General features: G+C 43.2%; 2 protein-coding genes across 2 annotated transcripts; both read left to right on the forward strand.

Moving 5' to 3' along the window:
* Window positions 1-137: 137 nt before the first annotated feature.
* Window positions 138-10,698, forward strand: LOC4332742 (uncharacterized). The gene is made up of 18 exons (XM_015776851.3): window positions 138-357; window positions 1,124-1,270; window positions 1,338-1,428; window positions 1,542-1,660; window positions 1,954-2,144; window positions 2,615-2,825; window positions 3,247-3,484; window positions 4,119-4,504; window positions 5,159-5,252; window positions 5,516-5,700; window positions 6,200-6,552; window positions 6,812-6,905; window positions 6,991-7,209; window positions 7,939-8,178; window positions 8,419-8,628; window positions 9,444-9,710; window positions 9,787-9,990; window positions 10,071-10,698. The coding sequence occupies exons 1-18, from the start codon at window positions 217-219 to the stop codon at window positions 10,221-10,223; spliced, it is 3,543 nt and encodes a 1,180-aa protein (XP_015632337.1). The 5' UTR covers window positions 138-216; the 3' UTR covers window positions 10,224-10,698.
* Window positions 10,699-11,839: 1,141 nt separating this feature from the next.
* LOC4332743 (receptor-like protein kinase FERONIA) lies at window positions 11,840-14,901 on the forward strand. Its single transcript, XM_015776058.3, has one exon. The coding sequence runs from the start codon at window positions 11,942-11,944 to the stop codon at window positions 14,621-14,623; it is 2,682 nt and encodes an 893-aa protein (XP_015631544.1). The 5' UTR covers window positions 11,840-11,941; the 3' UTR covers window positions 14,624-14,901.
* Window positions 14,902-16,681: the final 1,780 nt, after the last annotated feature.

The following is a 16,681-nucleotide window of genomic DNA, read 5'->3' on the forward strand; positions in this document are numbered from 1 at the left end:
TGACGTGAAAATGGGCCTGGGCCTTCTTGGCCCAGCCCATAGTAGCGCTTACCCCGCTCGGCCCATCACACGCGGCGCCTCTCTCTCCCTCTCCCCAAAACCCTCGGCCTCTTCCCCCTCCAGGCTTCCTCCTCCCCACTAGCTTTCTCCACCGCCGCTCTCTTCGCCGCAGCGGCGCCGCGCGCAAACGCCCTCCGCCGCTAACCCTAGCGCTCCATGGCCCCCGCGGACGGCGGGGGAGAGCAGCCGCACAAGGCGCACCGGCAGCACAAGTCCGGCGCGAAGGCGAGGAAGAAGAAGGGGAAGGGGAAGGGCGGCGGCGGCGACGATGACGGTGGCGAGAGGAAGAACCCGAAGGTACGCACGCACGGGCGCACGGACAAGTGAACGGGCTTCATGTTGGGTTCTGTCTGGTGGGGGGCGTGAGGCTGTGAGCTTCCATGGATTAGGATTTTGACGCTCTGGCGAGTGTGCTATCCGGGTGGTAGCTGTAGGAGTTGGTTCGTTTAGGTGGCGATTAAATGTAGCTCGTGGCGATCCTGTTTTTCGTTCATGCGGATATACTGCGCGGTTCCAACTTGTTCCAGAAGATATACATCTTGCTTATCACGATGAAGTCTCATTTTCTCGGTTTTCTATTGGAGAAATTGGAACAATATTAATTTGAGCATCTGATGCAAGCCATACAGATTGGATATTGTAAACTGTGTTTAAATCTGTGCTAACAGCGTTGCTCTGTATTAATACAGTGTTATAGTCCAGTGCAATTAGCTTAAAATGTAGAATTTAGATAGCATTGAGTGCCCGTGCTCGTATTATTAGCAAGCTATTGCAATAGATGCATTTATTTATTTATGCTTTGGTGATATTTTCTGCCGTCTATATATGGAATTTTATGAGTTTGGTTGGAGGTCATGTGGTCACTGGCTATGATCCATGCTTTTTAAAGAAAAATGGTAAATATCCTCCTTAAAAAGGACACGGTTAGATCTCTGTAACTAAATGGTTCTTTACACTGTGCAAACGAACTCAACAACTCAAGAATGGTTTGTCTATCTGTTTAACCTTTTCCTTCTCTAGTTTTGGAGTATTTATTTTAATAGGTTACCATTCCTTGTCCCAGGCTTTTGCCTTTCAGTCAGCTGCAAAGGCCAAGCGTCTACAAGCACGATCGGCTGAGATTGAACAACGTCGTCTTCATGTGCCAATTATGGATCGCTCAATTGGTGAACCACCACCTTTTGTTGTTGTAGTTCAAGGGCCTCCTCAGGTATGCTCTGCCACCTGGAGAAGATGATGTATGTGGATTGTTTTCTGATCATTACATTATTTATCAGGTTGGGAAGTCGCTGCTGATAAAATGTCTAGTAAAGCACTACACGAAACAAAATTTGTCTGAAGTCCGTGGTCCAATCACTGTTGTGTCAGGTTAATGAACCCTCTGAACCTTGTACTTGAGGACAATCTATATTGTTCTTCTGAACAATTGAATTATTGTGAAGATATGAAACTAATGTATGCAATTTTTTCATCATGTGCAGGTAAAAGCAGGCGCGTACAGTTCTTGGAGTGTCCAAATGATATCAACGGAATGATTGATGCTGCTAAAATAGCTGATCTTGCTCTGCTGCTTATTGATGGAAGCTATGGATTTGAAATGGTGTGCTGTTGAAGCCTATATTTTCACAAATATTTCTAGCTTAGGATGTAGTCTGAAATATGTTTTTTCGCCCTTAGGAGCACATCCCCGATAAAAGTTTCATCTTATACATTTAACTAAAGTTCCATTACTAGCAATTAAAGTGCTGTCCATTACTGCCTACCACTCCTACTAGTGATGGAGCTGACATACTGTATTTATTATGCTGATCTATTCACTGCTTTCTATCCGCGTGATTAATTCCATTTATGCTTTATTGTACTACTGGCACCTAAATAACTGCTTGTTTCCAGGATACATTTGAGTTCCTAAATATTATGCAAGTGCACGGATTCCCCAAGGTGATGGGAGTCCTTACACATCTTGATAAGTTTAAAGATGTAAAAAAGCTTAGGAAAACCAAGCAGCGCCTGAAGCATCGATTTTGGGCTGAGATAAAGGAGGGAGCAAAACTTTTCTACTTGTCTGGTCTCATTCATGGAAAGTAAGTTGGCATAAAGCTGGTATTTCTTCCTTCAGACTCTTTGTTTGTTCTCCCTCTGTCCACAAATATAAGGGATTTTGAGGTTCAAGTTTTGTACACAAATATAATGGATTGTAGAGTACTACTTGCCCATTCAACCATCCCTCATGTAATTTTCACCCAATCTTACTTCCAACCACCTCTCATTTAATAAAGAGCATCACAGTCTTTTCCCTTCATCCTTAAAATCTCTCCAAAATAACCTAGAATCCCTTATATCATGGACGGAGGAGTGGTTATAGCTGAACTATCAATCGATACTTATCAGTAAACAAATCTATGCTGATTTAAGCTCACCATATTAGCAGGGAGTTACTATACATTATCTTTCTTCATGCTGCAGTTATAAGTGAGAATGCTTGTTTTTATGTTCTTTTCATTTCTACTATTTGGTCATTTAGTGTAGAAGTTTCATTTTTTGTCTCATGCAGGTACACGAAAAGAGAAGTCCATAATCTTGCAAGGTTCATCTCTGTTATCAAGCCTATCCCACTGAGTTGGAGGATGGCACATCCTTATCTGCTAGTCGATAGATTTGAAGATGTAACTCCTCCAGAAAGTGTGCGCTTGAACAGAAAGTGTGACAGGAAAATAACATTGTATGGCTACCTTCGTGGCTGTAACATGAAAAGAGGGACAAAGGTGTTCTTCATCATCTCTGGAACTTAATGTTAAACTAACCCAGATTCTACTTTGTAGCAGATAGATGTTATTTAACTTGTTACTTTACTTAATGTTAGTACATGATTTTGGGTCCCTAGTTGATCTTATTTGAACAGCCTTAGTAAATATGACAAAATTGAGGGTGAAGATAATGACATCTTATTTTACAGGAAGCATGAATTTACTGCCAATGAACCTGATGAATCTTCAAAAATTTTTTAATTTTGAAAAATTAGCTAACAGAATGTGTGGCACTATCTACATTAATTATGCTTCAGTCTGGTTGGCAAAACTGAAGCTAATTACTTTTCCTTTCTGTGAGGAGAAATTCTAAGTTCTTTCATGTCTGACTATAGTGCCCTAAACTTTTGGATAGTAAAACACACAATTATCTGTGCAGGTACATATCACAGGGGCAGGTGATTTTAGCTTGTCTGGGGTAACAAGTTTGGCAGATCCTTGCCCATTGCCATCAGCTGCAAAGAAGAGAGGACTACGTGACAAGGAAAAGCTGTTCTACGCGCCAATGTCTGGCCTTGGTGATCTACTGTATGACACAGATGCAGTTTATATAAACATCAATCCTCATCTTGTTCAGTTCTCAAAGACTGGTGAGAATGATGCATCTAAAAAGCAAGGTATGTTTAAAGTATAAACCATTCATAATGATACTAGGCACCTCATTCCTTCATCCTCTTTGCATTTGAAGTTTCTTGAAGTATGTTGTTTAGGACGATAAGGTCCTGAGGACTGTGCAATGCACAAACATACTTTAATAGACAAGACCCATCAAGTTGAAAACTCACTTTACTTATGTTTTCTTGTCTATTTATTTCTTTGGTAGAGTGGTGTGCAACCTGAAAGAATGTTTTGGCGTTGAAAGTTTTTCAGTGTTTTCTGAGCTTGGATTGCAAAGCAAGGCACACACTGTTACTGTTACACCTGTTCCTTGTGCCTGGAAGAGATTTTAGCAAATAAAAGAAAATCTAAGAGTTAGATCTTTAACAGATTATTTGTCTATTTACCTTTATAGTATCTGTCCGGTTTCATATATTCACATTTATCATGCAATTTTAGCTTGCCATCAAAACACAAGTAGGAATATGTATCAGATCTATCATAGAAGAACTTCCTACAATAGATGCACGCTTGTGCTTGAATGGAAGTAATTTTAGTTTTGTTGGCTAGAATCCTGCTCTAGCTTTTTTTTTGTCTTCTTTATGTATGGCCATCCTTTGTTGTTTGCTAGATTACTGACTTATCATCATACAGGGAAAGGACAGGATGTTGGTGTAACCCTAGTAAAAACACTTCAGAACCCCAGATATTCCCTTAATGAAAAGTTGGATCAGAGTTTTATAAATTTATTTGGTAGAAAGCCTGCTGCTCAGTCCGAAGACATCTCTGGCAACCAGAATGATCAGGGAGATGCTAATATTTTGGAAGAAGCAGATGGTAATAACATATGCAACGCAAACACATTGGAGAGCAATGATCATTCTTATTCTGAGTGCTCCAGCGATAGTGAACATGATAATGATGAAGCAACTCAGCAAAATGACCATGAAGTTGGCTTGAGAGAAGAGGTGGAATTTTGCAATGGAAGGATGAGGAGAAAAGCTGTATCAGCTAATTTTAAAGATGATGACGATGATGAGGTTTTTACCATTTTCCTTTGTTCTTATTAATTAATAGTTCTCTTGCTCTCACATTCTTTTTTTTTTCTTGCTCTCTTACTCTTAAGTTCCCTGTTTAGTTTTGTTTTGCCCGATGTAATCCATCCAGGAAACACATGGCTTTGCATCACTACTCCAGACCAAGAAATTTGACATAAAACACTATGCAGCTGAATAACATTATGTTAGCACAGCTATTGGCCATTCCTAAGTCACCAGTTGTAGTTCATGTCTCAACATCATTTGAAGTGTAGAACAATGATATTTTTTGAATACTTATCATACATAAATATTAATGTTAAATATTTACGTTAATATTTAACACTAAATATTTACTTACAATATCTAGTTTGTTTTAGCACCGTATTAACATAAATATTTGCAATGTGTACTTTGATTTCTAGTACAACTCACTAATATTACTTACAGATACATATTTGGAATAGTTAGAAGAACACGTTTTATTGTAACCCTTGACTTCTAGCACAGCTTCTATTCGCCTGGTATACTTCCAAATTACCTCATTGCGATGAACCATGAACCATGATGTGGTACTTTGCTTTTAATTCTTTTACATGTCTACAGATTTTCAATTTCAAGCTTTTAAAGGTATTTCAACCTTGGTCTACCTTGTAGGGTGCGGAAGAAGATGACGTTGACAGTGAAAATTCTGGTGATGACCAGTTATCTGAAGGTTCCGCAGATGACAGTGAAGAATCACTTGATTCAGGTACTACTTTGCACACACGCACGCACTTACTCACTTGGTGTAACATCTTTTCGTTGATGGGGAGCAAATAGAGTCTTGCTACTGTTAATTTAGCATATACATGGGATCCCATAGGCACCACCTATATCTGTACCCATCACCTGTGATCCACTCGACCTGCACATAAAATCATGTTGCTATTTTATTTGCTGAAGTAGTTAGCTCTGCAACTGAAGAGCATTTGTGTTTTTCAAATCTAAAACTCTTTTCTTTTGGTATTCTAGATGATGAAACTGAGAACAATTCAAAGTGGAAAGAGTCCTTGCTTGCTAGAACACTGTCCAGACGGAGTGCCAATCTAATGCAACTTGTATATGGCCAAGCTTCAAAGAAGCTGGATGAAGGAAATGACAGTAGTGCAGAAGAGAGTTCAGATGAAGAATTTTTTGTACCAAAAGGACAAAAGAAGGTAATGATGTGCTAATACAGAATTGAAGGAGAAGTTATCCTGCACTTTGACTGCAATACACACTACTCATGGCATTTATAGTTAAGATACATACAGGACAGGATATGATTTTACCCTTCCTTTGCTGTATAGGCTAACATTGTATATTCCCTTATCTATGGTCAAAGGAACTGAAATTAGCTAGGTGCATTGTTAGGTTTCAGATCATCTTTGTTCTTTCTTGTACTACCTCCATTTCAGGTTATAAGACTTTCTAGCGTTGCCCACATTCACATAGATGTTAATGAATCTAGGCACATATATATGTCTAGATTCATTAACATATATATGAATGTGGGCAATGCTAGAAAGTCTTATAATATGAAACGAAGGAAGTAATAATCTGCCTTTTAACTTTTTTTTACAAAGGTGGGTAGACTGCTTGGTAGTTAATAAGACCACAGAGCCCTCCTAGTTTTTTTTATCTGAAATAATAAAGGACTGCTTTCTATCCTTACAGCAAGCAAAGAATGAATCAACAAGCTTTGATGATATGGATGCTGAGGATTACTCCAAGTTTTTTAAAACTGAGCTAAGAGATTGGTCTGACGAAGATCTCATCAAGAGCATTCGTGACCGTTTCGTGACTGGAAATTGGTCAAAAGCAGCTCTAAGAGGACAGGAAATAAATGAAAACGATGTGGATGACGAAGAAGTCGATGGAGATTTTGAAGATCTGGAGACTGGTGAGGTGCATACAAGCAAGGCATATGAAAATACTTCAGGAAATGGAGGTACTCACAAGCAAGATGACCTTGCTATGGAAGAAAGAAGACTCAAGAAGCTCGCACTTAAGGCAAAATTTGATGCAGAATATCCTTTCTTACATTTTTGAATGTTTTTTTTCTTTTGTTTGTTGTCAAATAATTTGCTATCATTTAAAAGGGGAATTGCTTTTATGGTCCACTCTGCACTGCATGTTTAATTCTTCTTTTGCTGCCCCTTAGACTTGGTTTTTTTTGTCTCCGTGGCCTGTTTTCTTTTCCAGGTTATCTAGTCTAAGTTCTCATTTGCTTTTTTGAGCGTACTTCACTGCGTGCACTTACTTTCTGATTCCTTAACTTAAACCTACATATGATGGATCTGATCTCTCCGGTGAGGAAGTTGATAATGACACAAAGAAATCGAAACGAGAAGAAACTAATGGAGGGGGCTATTTCGATAAGGTATGTCATAGAATCTTTTGCTTTTGTTTTGTTGGAACTCTTGTATTACCTGGTTATTGAACCATCACATTTTGTACCTTTTCAGTTAAAGGAGGAAATTGAAATTCGCAAGCAAATGAATATTTCCGAACTCAATGATTTAGATGAAGATACCAGGGTAGAAATTGAAGGGTTTAGGACTGGTTCTTACATCAGATTAGAGGTACATGGTGTGCCGTTTGAGCTAGTTGAATATTTTGATCCTTGCCATCCCATTCTCGTTGGAGGCATTGGCCTTGGTGAGGAGAATACTGGATATATGCAGGTCAGCTATTTTAATTTTCCTCTCCTATTTGCTGTATGAAAAAGTTCAGTGTTCAGTAATTGTAGGAAATAATGGATGCAGCAGTGCAACATACATGCATCGCCATTCAGTGTTAGATCAGACAATTTTTGCTTGATAGTTTAAGTGGTTATGACATTCTGGGATTTTAAAATGATGCATCATATAGGAGTACATCCTTACTTCTAGCTGTCAATATGTAATTTAACTATGAAATAATGTTCTTGGGCACTCCCTCCGGTTCCATATTAATTGACGTTTTGGACAAGGTTAAGGTCAAACTTTTTTAACTTTGACCATCAAACTTTAAAAATATTTAGTTTAAAAGAACTAGAACGACATATATAGATTTTTCTTTTAAAGCACTATAATAAAAGTAAACATGCATTTATTTATTATATATATTATAGTAGAAAAATAAGGTCAAAGATATATCTTGTAGACCGTGTCATTGTCCGAAACGTCAATTAAAATGAAACCGGAGGGAGTACCTTGTTGCTTCTAAGCTAGATATTCCCATGTGAATTGGAAGGAAAATTTAAAAAACAATCTCTAGACCACTTATTTGGTGGACCCAGAATAAAACAGTTTATGTGTAACATATTGATAAAATATACCAAGTATAACAGTGTTTCTTTGAACGTTATGATAATTCAAGTGGATATTATGTTGCCAGTGGATTGCATTTACCTTTTTTCACACTTCATACAGGCTAGCCTGAAACGACACAGGTGGCACAGGAAAGTACTGAAGACAAAAGACCCAATTATTGTCTCTATTGGTTGGAGGCGTTTCCAAACAACTCCTGTATATGCAATAGAGGATCGAAATGGTCGGCACCGCATGCTCAAATATACACCTGAGCATATGCATTGCTTTGCTATGTTTTGGGGACCGCTTGCTCCACCAAAAAGTGGTGTACTGGCAGTCCAGCATCTCTCCAACAGTCAGGTGGGTTCAATAATTTATATTCATTTGTCCATATATTTTCAGTGCTGCTGCTTCTGAGCAAACATCATAATTGATGGCGCTGTCAGACTAGCATCTTTTAGGACTTGCTTAGATTCATCTAGATGCAGAACCTCCCTAGAATGGATATTAACCTTATTCTTCCATTTACCTTGTAGCATTCACATTTACTCTATTAAAGTGTTTGCGCTGACATTCTCTTTCCCAATCCTTGCACATCAGGTACCATTTAGAATTACTGCAACAGGCTTTGTTCAAGAATTCAACAATACTGCCCGAATCATGAAGAAAATCAAGCTCACAGGTGTACCGTGCAAGATATTTAAGAAAACTGCCCTAGTCAAAGGCATGTTCACATCTGACTTAGAGGTTGCTAGGTTTGAGGGTGCAACTATTCGGACAGTAAGTGGAATCCGAGGGCAAGTTAAAAAGGTAATACATGAGATCCTATGCTCTTTTTCTTTAACAATGCATGCCAACAATGAATCAATGCTTGTACATCAACAATAAGTCCCAACCATATGAAATTAAGTATTATTTCTCAGGTTCACTTCTTTGGCCTTCTATTGAGGCCTTGTTTAGTTCCCAAAAAATTTTGCCCAAAAACATCACATCGAATCTTTGGACACATACATGGAGCATTAAATATAGATAAAAAAACTAATTGCACAGTTTGCATGGAAATCGCGAGACAAATCTTTTGAGCCTAATTAGTCCATGATTAGCCATAAGTGCTACAGTAATCCATATGTGCTAATGACGGATTAATTAGGCTTAATAAATTCGTCTCGCAGTTTCTAGGCGAATTATGAAATTAGTTTTTTCATTCGTGTCCGAAAGCCCCTTTCGACATCCGGTCAAACGTCCGATGTGATACCCAAAAATTTTCTTTCCGCGAACTAAACACACCTTGAGTACAATATGTACGGTATAATTCTGAAAATAAGTAACAAAAGGACTCCATGAGAGCTATGAGTTGATAATTGATTTGAATCTGTAAACAGATTATTGATAATAATAAAATATACAGTTGCCATTTTGCCATGAAAGCACCCCCCCCTCTTTGCAGTATATGCATGTTAGCAGAATGGATTTTATTTAGTCAATGTGTGCTCAAGTAATTATTTTGGGTGTTAGGTCAAGGAAAACGAAAGCTCGATATGGATCATAAACTCTGAAGCGTATGTATCGATAAATTTTGGGTAATTCAAGTGTGCGCATTAAAACAAATCTTCCTTTTATTACAGGCAGCAAAGATTGAACCAGGAGATATGCCAAGGAGAAAAGGGGAAAGTATAGACGGGATTGCAAGGTGCACATTTGAAGACAGAATTCTTATGAGTGACATTGTCTTCATGCGTGCATGGGTCAATGTTGAAGTTCCCACCTACTGTAACCTTGTGACAACTGCTCTTCAACCCCAAGATGAGACTTGGCAAGGCATGAGAACTACTGCTGAGCTGCGGAGGGCACATAATATTCCTATACCGCACAACACAGATTCAGTTTATAAGGTTCTCTGAGCGTCGAAATCTTTTGTGTTTATTTTTCTTAATATCATGCTCATATCATGTTATCTCCAAATGGCAGCCCATTGAGCGGAAAGTGCGGAAGTTTAATCCTATAGAGATCCCTGCAAAACTGCAGCATCTACTTCCTTTTAAATCTAAACCGAAGGATACGCCCAAGCATAGAAAAACACCAGTGGAGAACAGGGTCCCTGTCCTTATGCAGCCCAGTGAGAAGAAGACACATGCAGCCATTCAACAGTTAAGGCTGCTAAAACATGAGAAGGTATTGGTCATGCTACAGCAGCTTGTTCTGATGTCAATCGCTGATATAATGTGTGCTCATTATTTGCCCGATTTTTCCAGGCAAGGAAGAAGAAATTGCAGGATGAGAAGAAGAAGAAAGCATATGAGGCGGAGAAAGCAAAGTCTGAACTTCTAACGAAGAAGCGGCAGAGAGAGGAGAGGCGTGTGAGGTACCGAGAGGAAGATAAGCAAAAGAAGCGAGCCCGCAGATAACTGAAAATAGTAAGAGACCTGCAGGCATAATGAGTCCCAGAAATCTCCTGAGGCACATCATCCAGAGCATATGGTTGCTTCAAACTAGCTCAAGTTGCCGCCTCCAGAAAAAAGAGGCTCGGATTGACAGCAGACGAGGTCTGATGCCTCGGCATATCAAGCTGGAGATGCAGAACAACTTGGTATAATCTGGGCCGGATTCAACTAGTAGCGTCTTTTTTATGTAGCTAACCAGTTTTGCTCCACCATGCTGCTACGAAAATTTTGTCATCCATGTAACTGATGATTTGTAGCTCCCAGGTGAAGTGGGAGTGAATATGTTAAATTATCAATCTTAGGACATAACAGTTGCCCATTTTCAGGCCTATTATAATTCTAGAGCTAGGGGACACTGAGTTGTCAGCATTGGATTTATTGGTACTACTGTATGACAAGGACGTGATTTTGATAAATTTGGTTCCCGTTCTGCTCGCAACTACATCCTGTACAGTTTGGCAACACTACAAAAGCAGAGAAGAATTTCTTCTGTGTAGCTAACAGTAATGGATCGGAGGGTACTGGTAGAGATCATGTGTAGTTGTGCTCCTAATCCTATCGCTCATCTGTCATTTTCGTCCCTTTGGGCTAGGAGTTCCACGGATGTCAAAAGCGACCCAACTCGGATACGAGAGACGGGAAGGTAGTGACGGTGCGTGTCACGCTTCCTAACGTTCCCAATGCATGTTAGTCGGACCCACGCGGCGGCCACTACCTTCCCCTCCGCGTCGATCGGCCGCTTTGGACGGCCCTGATTACGCCCATCCCGGAACATTTTAGCGGAGCTGGTGGAGCCCATCTCCTCGCTGGTTGGCTAGATTCGGCTGGCTCACAGCTTTGCATTCGGCAGCTAACGCCACGCCCACTGACTCGTGGGCCCGGGATATTGGCCCCACCTGTCACAGACTATCGCGCTTGACACCACTGTCCACGCAATAATAAACGGAACTGTCCACGTTACCAGCCCGCATTGAATAACGCTTTGTCCTAGGTACGCCGTGCGCGGCTGGGCAACACTCACTGACACGAGGCCCCCACCCCCAATAGCCCTCAATAGCCCTCGCACATGTACGCGACCGCGCCGCCGAGGAAAAGCTTTACAAAAATTCCAAGCTGGAGGAAAACCCGCAGCCGAGCGCACACCACTGCTAGTTGCACACACCGCGCGGTGCGAGCTGTCGTCCACAGTCCACACCCACCACCGTCACCGCGGTAGCAAACCCCCCGAGCCACTGCTCACGTGGGCCCGTGGCGTCCCCAGACCCACCGGCCAGTGGGCACGCGGTAGCGAGACGGCTCCAGCACGACGCGGTAAGCGAGCGAGCACGAGCAGTAGGGCGGAGTAGGTCGCCGTTGCCGTTGCTGGTGGCCTCTCCCACTTAATGCCGCGGCCGTAATCCCGAAGCCTCACATCACACCCCCCCCCCCCCCTTTCCTCACGCGAGCTCCCCCTCCACCACCGCCGCCGCCGCCGCGGCTGCCACTCTCGGTTCCTCTTCCTCCCCACCGAGCTCCACCCCCCACGAATCTTAGCCTCCCACTCCTCTTCACGCCGCGCCGCTAAGAGCGATCGAGCCGGGGGTTTCCGTCAGAGACGCCGCGAAAATCGCCCCAGATCGGTGGATGGGCGATCTGTGAGCCGCGGCAGGGGGAGAGAGAGAGAGAGAGAGGAAGCTGAAGCCATGATGGTGAGTTCTAGGTTTGTGGCCGTGCTTCTTCTGGTGGCGCTGGCGCCGGCGGCGCGGGGGCAGGGAGGAGGAGGGGGCAACTCGAGCGCCCCGGCGGCGTCGCCGCCGGGGCCGTTCGTGCCGCGGGACAACATCCTGCTCGACTGCGGCGCGACGGGGCAGGCCAACGACACGGACGGGCGGCTCTGGACCGGGGACACGGGCTCCAAGTACCTGCCGGCGAACCTCGCCGCCGCGGCCGCCACCGCGCAGGACCCTTCTGTGCCGCAGGTGCCGTACCTCACCGCGCGCTTCTCCGCGGCGCCCTTCACCTACTCGTTCCCGGTCGGCGCCGGGCGCAAGTTCCTCAGGCTCCACTTCTACCCGGCGAACTACTCCAACCGCAACGCCGCCGACGCGCTCTTCTCCGTCTCCATCCCCGACCCCAACATCACGCTTCTCTCCAACTTCAGCGCCTACCAGACCGCCCTCGCCCTCAACTTCGACTACCTCGTCCGCGAATTCTCCGTCAATGTCACTGCCTCAACCCTCGACCTCACTTTCACACCGGAGAAGGGCCACCCAAACGCCTTCGCCTTCGTCAACGGCATCGAGGTCGTCTCCTCCCCCGACCTCTTTGGCAGCTCCAACCCGATGGAGGTCACCGGCGACGGCAGCGGCACGCCTTTCCCGATCGACGCCGGTACTGCTATGCAGACCATGTACCGGCTCAACGTCGGCGGCAACGCGATCTCCCCCTCCAAGGACACGGGCGGGTATCGGTCATGGGAAGATGACACGCCATACATACCCTTTGCGTCATTCGGGGTGAGCTACGCGAATGACACCAATGTTCCCATAAATTACCCTGACAGTATTCCGCAGTATGTGGCGCCGGCAGATGTCTACTCTACGGCGCGGTCGATGGGGCCTGACAACAATGTGAATTTGCAATACAATCTCACCTGGGCAATGCAGGTGGATGCTGGTTATCAGTATCTCGTGAGGCTCCATTTCTGTGAAATACAGTCTGGGATCAGTAAGATCAATCAACGGACATTTGACATCTACATCAACAACCAGACTGCTTTTAGTGGCGCTGATGTGATTGCGTGGTCTACTGGGCTTGGCATTCCAGTGTACAAGGATTTTGTGGTGTTCCCCATGGGTTCAGGGCCTATGGATTTGTGGGTGGATCTACATCCAAATGTCAAAAACAAGCCACAGTACTATAATGCTATCCTCAATGGGATGGAGGTTTTTAAGTTGCAGCTTACTAATGGGAGCCTTGCTGGGCTCAACCCTGTCCCTAGTATTGTACCAACAGCGTCGGGTGGAAATTCTGGGAAGAAGTCAAGTGTTGGTCCAATTATTGGAGGAGTGATTGGAGGTCTGGTAGTTCTTGCACTTGGATGTTGCTGCTTCTTTGTGATCTGCAAGCGTCGGCAGAGAGCAGGTAAGGATTCAGGAATGAGTGATGGGCATTCTGGTTGGTTGCCGCTCTCACTTTATGGCAACTCACACACTTCCAGCTCAGCCAAGTCACACACTACTGGGAGCCATGCTTCGTCTTTGCCATCCAACCTGTGCCGCCATTTCTCATTTGTGGAGATCAAGGCTGCGACAAACAACTTTGATGAGTCCCTCCTCCTTGGCGTGGGTGGTTTTGGTAAAGTTTACCGTGGAGAGATTGACGGAGGAGCAACCAAGGTGGCTATCAAGCGTGGAAACCCATTGTCTGAGCAGGGTGTGCATGAGTTCCAAACAGAGATCGAGATGTTGTCGAAGCTCCGCCACCGACATCTTGTGTCGCTTATTGGTTACTGCGAGGAGAAGAATGAGATGATCCTGGTCTATGACTATATGGCTCACGGAACTCTTCGTGAGCACCTGTACAAGACCCAAAATGCACCACTTTCTTGGAGGCAGCGCTTGGATATCTGCATTGGTGCAGCTCGTGGGCTTCACTACCTACACACTGGTGCAAAGCACACCATCATCCACCGTGATGTGAAGACGACAAACATCCTCCTCGATGAGAAGTGGGTAGCCAAGGTTTCAGATTTTGGTTTGTCCAAGACTGGTCCAACAATGGATCATACGCATGTGAGCACAGTTGTCAAGGGCAGTTTTGGTTATCTTGATCCTGAGTACTTCCGCAGGCAGCAGCTTACTGACAAATCTGATGTCTATTCTTTTGGTGTTGTACTGTTTGAGGTCCTATGTGCTCGGCCTGCCTTGAATCCCACTCTTGCAAAGGAAGAAGTTAGCTTGGCTGAGTGGGCATTACACTGCCAGAAGAAGGGTATTCTTGATCAGATTGTTGATCCCCACCTGAAGGGAAAGATTGCTCCACAATGTTTCAAGAAGTTTGCAGAAACAGCTGAGAAGTGTGTTTCTGATCAGGGCATTGACCGTCCTTCGATGGGAGATGTGCTGTGGAACTTGGAATTTGCCCTTCAAATGCAGGAAAGTGCAGAGGAGAGCGGAAGCCTTGGATGTGGGATGTCAGACGACAGCACTCCCCTTGTGATAGTTGGAAAGAAGGATCCCAATGATCCATCTATCGAGTCAAGCACCACGACAACGACAACTACCTCGATAAGCATGGGTGAGCAGAGTGTTGCAAGTATTGACTCGGATGGGCTGACGCCTAGTGCTGTCTTCTCGCAGATCATGAACCCCAAGGGACGGTGAGGTAACAATGTCTCGGTTTGTTACCCTGCAGGCATAATCTATTCATTCAGCATATGTTCATGAGTTTGCCCTTATGTTCTCTTGAATTATGGATCGGAAGTCAGATAATTGTTTCAAATTAGATGGTTCTGTCTTTCCCTGTGTTTTCTCCCTGATGTAGTGCCTATAAGCTTATCGGCATGTATTGTAATATACCATACCACTGCTATTGACCCAACGAATGATACTGTATGAGAGAGTGATACGCATGATCCACACTCCCTTTTTTGTTATCTTAATCATGTGTTCGGTCGGAGCCCCAACACAACAGCTGCTGAGCTGCACTTATTGTCTTGTATAATATTGTTCATCATACTCGATTGTTGGCAGAGCTAGGTTGAGTCCATTTTGGCAAAATCGCTGTGTGCAAAGATGTTAGCATGTGGCATTGAATTAGAGGTGTTGGGTCGATGATTCTAGAAAGCTTTTATGCTGCTATATTTTGACCATGCTAGATGCCGATTGTTGCATCTGTCGTGCTCATGCACATACACCAACGAACCTTGTTTTCCTTGTCTTCTTGTCTTACAATTGTGTATCTATAATATAGGTGTTGAACTGTTGTACTGTACTAGTGCCGTTATCTGGATATTCATTGATGGTGTACTAACAGCTGCGTAGATAATTGAAGTGTCTGGATCCAGATTGCTTTGTATTCGGTGTCATCCCATCTTATCAGCTTTTTTTTTTCCGAGCAATAATGTATTGGATTTTTTTTAGTAGCTCGCCTAACCTACTAATTGCTTGGTTTTTTCCCCGTGATGGTTGGTGATTATCTTGCTTATATCTGTGTGCAAGATAAAGAGTAACTGTATGCAGGTACAGTCTAATGATACAATTGAAGATATTTGGATGAAAGAGTCGCACCATTGCGTGAATTTGTATCATCTTGATGAACCGTGGACTATGATATTCCGGGGTGTTATTTTTCTCAAGTGCACATTCTGACTTTCTGAGATGAATGGGTCGATGACACCGTCAACACCGAACCTTGTTTTCTTCTTCTTGGTGTTCCTTTCAGTGGCCTTTCTTTAGGCTAGTAATTTTTCTTACCAACAACTTTTTATGCCATTTTCTTTTTCATTTTCGTTGTGTTACGTAACCCTGATGTGTTTTTATACTCGTTTAACTGATGTAAGGGTGCTGTGACAGTCGTCTCCAGCTAGATTTGTGCAGAACCAGGGGACTACCGTGTCTCTGTTGATCATTTTCTCATTTAACATCTGCATGTCGTCGTCGCCTGCTGCCCAGCTAAATCTCAATGTTTCTTGCAAGATACAGACTGTGGTCAAGAGAGGAAATGGATGGGAATTCACGTGGAGAAAGGATGATTCCTGGATGCTTAATTTTCCAACCTGATATTGCAAAAAGAGGAATTGGAATGCCTTTTTCAGGTTGGTTGCAGCGGCGTGCCCCAACAACCAAGAGGAGGGAAATGTTCTTATCGCGAGCTAAAAAATCATGTCCCAGCCTACACACCATCACCACCAAATGGCGAGGCTACTGAATACCCAGTCAGTCCAACAATTCATACTTATATAAAATGCGTGTTTTATCTGAGTTATACCTCTTTAATTAATTTTTAGTACCATGTTGCACAAGAATCGCACGCAGTATCTAATCGAAAGTGACAAATGTTTAGATACATAACAAGTAGCATGCGGGTCACAAAACAACGTGCTAAATCTTGCCATGTCAATTGCACACCGAGTCGATTCGTAACGACTAAGGCCCTGTTTTTTCATCTTAGGATTATTATAATGCAGATTATTGGGAGTAAACTGAAAGAAACAGACAACTTATTGAAGTAGCTTATTATAATCTAAAGCCCAGCTTATTATAATCTGATAAGCTCATTTAGGTGAGCTTTTTCTAGATTATTGGGTGAAAAATTACCCACCATGCTACCCCACTCCCTCTTTAGACTTGCAAACCCAATAATCTAGGCTCTAATAATCTAGGAAAGAAACAACTAACCGCTTATTCTACTACAGATTATAACAATCTAGTTTACAGTAA

This window comes from Oryza sativa, chromosome 3 (assembly GCF_034140825.1).
Source record: "Oryza sativa Japonica Group chromosome 3, ASM3414082v1".
NCBI lineage: Eukaryota > Viridiplantae > Streptophyta > Magnoliopsida > Poales > Poaceae > Oryza > Oryza sativa.